This window comes from Equus przewalskii, chromosome 22 (assembly GCF_037783145.1).
Source record: "Equus przewalskii isolate Varuska chromosome 22, EquPr2, whole genome shotgun sequence".
Lineage (NCBI taxonomy): Eukaryota > Metazoa > Chordata > Mammalia > Perissodactyla > Equidae > Equus > Equus przewalskii.
In genome coordinates, this window is record NC_091852.1 from 38,590,110 (window position 1) to 38,596,011 (window position 5,902).

Genomic DNA, 5,902 nt, shown 5'->3' on the forward strand with positions numbered 1-5,902 from the left:
TAATTTGTAATTTGATACATTACTATTTAAATAAGTAAATATATCACATTAAATGTTCTAAAAATTTAGTTATAAAGTTAAATTTCAGTAGCTTTTAAATTTAACTAAGCTTAAAATTTTAGATCATTCTTAATCTTGCAGTGAAGAAAAAGAGTAAAGTTTACACTTTCTTTTTCTAAGTATAAAGTAGCGATAGGCAGGGTGCACATAAACAGATATACCGTATATCTGTGTTACTAAGTTTTCTTGAGGGCTTCAATTAGGAAAACATCTAAAAAGAGTCTGGCAGCAGGAGGCAATAACAACAACGACAAAATATGGTCAAGAAACACTGCCCTACAACCACATCAACATCTACTTCATATAGAAAGCACATAAAGAAACGAAAAACAGAAGTAGAAAGTAAGGGAAACATGCAGAAAATGGAAACTAGTTCCCTATTTAAGACACATGCACAAAGGAAGGTCTTCAGAGAACCCAGAGACCAAGGCTCACAGGGTCACCCACCAGCAGCATCTGCAAGATCCCCAATGGCTCTACCCTTTTCCTTACTGATGGCCCTGGTGGTGCTCAGCTGCCACTCCAGCTGCTCTCTGGGATGTGACCTGCCTCACACCCATAGCCTGGGCAACACAAGGGTCTTGATGCTCCTGGGGCAAATGAGGAGAATCTCCCCCTTCTCCTGCCTGAAGGACAGAAATGACTTTGGATTCCCCCAGGAGGTGTTTGACGGCAACCAGTTCCGGAAGGCTCAAGCCATCTCTGCGGTCCATGAGACGATCCAACAGATCTTCCACCTCTTCAGCACAGACGGCTCGTCTGCTGCCTGGGACGAGAGCCTCCTAGACAAGCTCTACACTGGACTTTATCAGCAGCTGACTGAGCTGGAAGCCTGTCTGAGCCAGGAGGTGGGGGTGGAAGAGACGCCCCTGATGAACGAGGACTCCCTGCTGGCTGTGAGGAGATACTTCCAAAGAATCGCTCTCTATCTGCAAGAGAAGAAATACAGCCCTTGTGCCTGGGAGATCGTCAGAGCAGAAATCATGAGATGCTTCTCTTCATCCACAAACTTGCCGCAAAGTTAAGGAGGAAGAAATGACACCTGGTTCAACATGGAAATGCTTCTCACTGACTGATAACATCACACTTCCACTTGCTCTGCCATCTCAAGGACTCTCATGTCTGCTGTAATCATGACCTGAATTGAATCAATTTTTCAAATGTTTTCAGTAGTATTAATGAATGTTGGGTCTAACCCTGTGGACATTAGTCTGATACAGACGACCATGTTGATCTATTTATTTATTTATTTACATATTTATTTAATTATTTATGAGATTTAAATTATTTTTGTTGCTATAACATTATGTGCACCTTTACACTGTAGTTTAATATAACAAAATGTATGCTTCATATTTAGCCTATTTATTATTTTCTGTGTTCATTAAATCTTTACTGTAGAAAATATCTTCTATTTGTTTATTCTTTAAAAGAGAAACACCACACCTGAGTGTGCAAGCTGATTAAAGAATGGATGGCACTATTCATTTACCATCATTGTCATATTCAAGTTAGAAGTAAAAATAGACTTCCTCTAAGCCTGGTTGTATGTTGACCTCAGGATATGAGGTGAACACAACAAATACAGTTCCTGCTTTCTTGAATGTTTGTTTTTTCTGGGGAAGGTAACCTAAAAACACTAACCAATTGATTGGTAATTGAATATTAATTATTTTTAAATTAACACTAATTAATATTAGAAATTATTATCAGTTAGGTTTAATGCTAAATGGGAAAGGAAAAAAATGGAGTGCGAATGTCCGCTGGATATTCGAGTTTGCAATTTACAAGCAATTCCATGAACTGTAGGTGGAATTGAAGTAGGAATGGAAGTGGTCACATGGGAAGAGACGACAGAATGAGAAAAGGACTTAAAATTGATTCCTAGGACCTTCAACCTTAAAAGGGAAGGACAAGCCATAAAGGAAACAGGTGGAATGGCCATATGTTAACAGGACGAGAGAGAATGGTGAGATGACCATGTTTAAGGAATTAAACTGCTTAGAAGACTCAATGCATTCATGAAAAATGTGGATGGAAACTGCCCACCACGCTGGGAAAGGAGAGCGCATTGGCGACCTCAGGGAGAGCTAGTGTGGTGGAATTCACCACCAGAAAGCACACTGGAGTAGGAGGAAAGGTGAATAAGAGAAGTTAATGACAATATATAGAAAATGGTTTTGAGACCTTTGCCTTCTGAAGAGGAGGAGAGGAATAAGGCAGGACCTAGAATAGAGTGTGGATTATTTTTTCTCTGCATCGTTTTCCCTTTTTTGAAATACACTTGCTTCTGGATAGATTTCACGGCTTTGATGTATTGACAAATCATATTAATATGTTTAATGTTTTATTTACTTTAAATCATGAAATATTTAATTACTTACAATGATAATTTATCATTATTTAGATTAGTACTATGTTGAATGCCAGTGGGCTGCTCTGTGGATTGAAACCATCCACTACATGGGGAAACAAATGGAACAGACCTTAGTGAGAGCTAGTTTGGTGGAACTAATGAGCAGAAACCACATTGGAGTAGCGGAAAGGTGATAAGAGAAGAACTCCCATTGTCATTTTTCTCACGTGTGGGCTCACTTTATTTCTGTCATCATATTCAGACCTACATTTATTCTCCTTTTGCCTCAGTGCATCCAAATGCAAGGATAGCTTTCTAAGAAAGCTGAAAGGGGAAGGAAACAAGTGATGTATTGAAAATGATGGAAAATAATAGCACAGGTCTCTTAAGTTTCCATTTTTACTTCCCTATTTTGGTACTAACCTCAAGATGAAATAGGAGGTAATTCAGATGCAGCAAGACAACTCTTGCCAAGGAAAATACTCCATTAAAATGAACATACAAAATGATAAAAACCCTGAAACTAGTAAAGCAAAGATGGCAAGTTTCCTGTAACACCACAAGGCAGTCTCACTGTCCTACATTCTTCACTGTGAGATGGAGAAAGATGAACCTAGAAGCTCTGTGGAAATGTACTGACAAATAATCTAGGGATGATTAATTAAATCTTGAGTAATTATTATGAACTATGTGTTAACGATAGCATAGTGAACAAGATATAGACCTTTCTCCTGAGGAGGTTTCTTGCCAAACAGGTCTAATAGATCCATTTTCAAGAAGACAAATCCAGAAGGGTAAGGCAGCCTGGCTGACATGCAAAACAAAGAGGGCAAAAGAGAGCTCAGGATCAGAGGAGAAATTTTGTTCTTAGCAGAAGAACACTATTTACATAAGTCTAAGTTTAACAAAAAAACTTTCCTCATTTGAAAGCTTTGAATCCACTTATATTGACATATCTGAAGTTTTTTTGGGAAAATTAAATGTAAATAAGAAAAAGAAAGAATAATTTAAATGGTTGAGGTCTTCTAATTTATTTAGAGCATACATAAAAGAAAGGAAAAAATATAAAAAGGGTACAAGAACATCCAGAAAATGAAAACTACTGTGTTCTCTATTTAAAAGACAGGCATAGAAAGATTTCCAAAGAAACTAGAGGTCAAGACACACACAGATACAGACCTCATTTAGGCCACCGGTATCCCCAAGGTCCCAAATTTCCAGCTGCTCTGATGGCCCTCCTCTGGTTAGCTGTATCACCATCTCATCTCTGGGCTGGGACCTTCCTCAGAGCTGTGGACTAGTTCACAAGAAGACCTGGTGCTTCTGAGACAAATGAGGAGGATAATATTATTATGCTGACAGAAGGATCTCCTCTGGGAGATGGTGGATGCAGCCAGTTCCAGGAGGCCCAGACCATCTCTGTCCTCTGTGAGACGCCCCAGCACATCCTCAGCCTCTTCCACAAAAAGCTCTCCTGTGTTGCCTGGATACAACACTCTTGGATAAACTCCGCACTGACTCCATCAGCAGCTGGAAGACCTGGACACCTGTTTGGTGCAGGTGATAGGAGAGGAAGAATCTGTCCTGGGAACAGAGGGCCCTAGACTGGCCATGAAGGAATCCATCTCTACCTGAAAGAGAAGAAATAGAATGACTATGATTTGGGGAAGTTGTCAGAGTGGAAATCATGAGATCCTTCTCTTCATCATCAAATTTGAAAGAAAGATGAAGTAAGGGAAGGGACCTGGAAATGATTCTCTTTAATAAATACAGTTATTGAAATGATTCTCTTTACCTAATACACTGTCACATGCCCATGTGTTCAGTCATTTTAAAGACTCCCATTCTGCTTTAGTCATACAACCTATTGAGTTAAATTGTTCAACATTGTTAAAATGTTTTGTTAAAATGAACATCGCTCCTTGAGAGAGAGCTATACTGATATTGTGTACATATTCATATACTGGGGGAACTTCTGGTTTCTCCTTCAACATGTAACCAGCTTGGAAGCCATCATTCCTCACCTGTAAACAACACTAAAAATGCAGCGTGACTTGAAACACCTCTTCTTAGACCCATTAAGAATTGAGGTCCCAGGGTAAGACACTGCCCTGATAACTGGAGAGAAAGGAGGATGCAGAGAGTCAGTTTCCTGGAGCAGAAGCCGGCAGCTGGAGATAGTATTGGTGGGACCACCTAAACTGTAATTGAAGAATTGCCGGAGGGTCCATGTAGATCAGCTTGAAGATTAAAAACACGAGGCGTCCAGAGTTAGCGGAAACCCAGACTTTTGTGAGCTTTACCTTCAGGATCCCTACCAGATTCTCATGTGAAGATCAGAGAAAAATCTGTTTTTTCCAGCAGAGGGAGGGAAAAGTAATCATTTTGAAATACTCTGAGTGTTCTGTTCTTCTTAACTATGGCCTGCCGTCTAGGGAAACTATTTTACCAGAGCCTAACCCACCTGGGGGAAGGGAGGGAAATACCTAACTCCAAACCCCTCTAACTTTCCTGTATCACCTACTAGGGTCATAAAAAGCTGAGAAGCCCTTGTGAAGGTCAAAGCCCAGGGGCACAGGCTCACTGAAAGACTGAGACTAATCATAGGATTCTAGAACACTTACCTCTCCCCTACCTGCCATCATATCAATAAGGTTCCTGTATGGTGGGGATTACAACTGAAAAGAATTGCATGTGTCAGAATCTATAGGGAAATCCAAAGACAACGGCAGGGGGGAGCGGGAAGCAAGGCCATAACAGGAAATTTTAGTGTCTGACACCTACAGCTACAGCAAACCGTAAACACAGCCCAACTCCTGGCAAAATAACAATATAACCTCACCCTGAAGGCCAACTTTCCACAGTTCCTTTTACCCCATACATCATGTCCAACTTTAAACAGAAATTTACAAAGCACACTAAAAAGTGAAAACACAGTTTGAAGAAACAGAGCATGCATCAGAACTAGACTCAGATATGGTAGAGATTTTGGAATTATTAGACCAAGAATTTAAAATAACTATGATTAATATGCTAAGGGCTCCAATGTATTCATTTACTCATTTATGTACTATATGTCATAGTCTGTATGATATTTACACTAGTTTTGTTCATATAATATCACGTTCACCTTTATAATATATTCAAATATAACAAAATGTATTCACCTGTATCTTTTATTAAATGATTTTCTTGTTTAATTTATAAATTTCTTTCCCACAATATATCTTTGATTTGTTTATTCTTAAAAAAGGAAATAGCCTAAATTTTCAACCTGTATTGAAAAATGGATGATGAGTTCAACTCATTCATTTTTTGCAGTCAGTTAAGTTTTAAAATTGCATATTTCTATGTCAGGTTATTTGATAGTTCTGAGAATATAGAGAAGAAAAAAGGTAAATGCAAAATCTATTCTCTTGGAGCTTTCAATTTGGAAGAGAAAGAGACATAAAGCAGTAATCATGCTTAATAAATTTCAGTTGCGTT

The 5,902-nt window shown here is 38.9% G+C and overlaps 1 protein-coding gene across 1 annotated transcript; it reads left to right on the forward strand.

The window, feature by feature from the left end:
* Nucleotides 1-530: 530 nt before the first annotated feature.
* Nucleotides 531-1,085, forward strand: LOC103558750 (interferon alpha-2). The gene has a single exon (XM_008531936.2). The coding sequence runs from the start codon at nt 531-533 to the stop codon at nt 1,083-1,085; it is 555 nt and encodes a 184-aa protein (XP_008530158.2).
* The last annotated feature ends 4,817 nt before the right edge of the window (nt 1,086-5,902 follow it).

Bases quoted from the DNA above. Each gene is read 5' to 3' on its own strand.
- LOC103558750 (XM_008531936.2), top strand. From the start codon at position 531: ATGGCTCTACCCTTTTCCTTACTGATGGCCCTGGTGGTGCTCAGCTGC.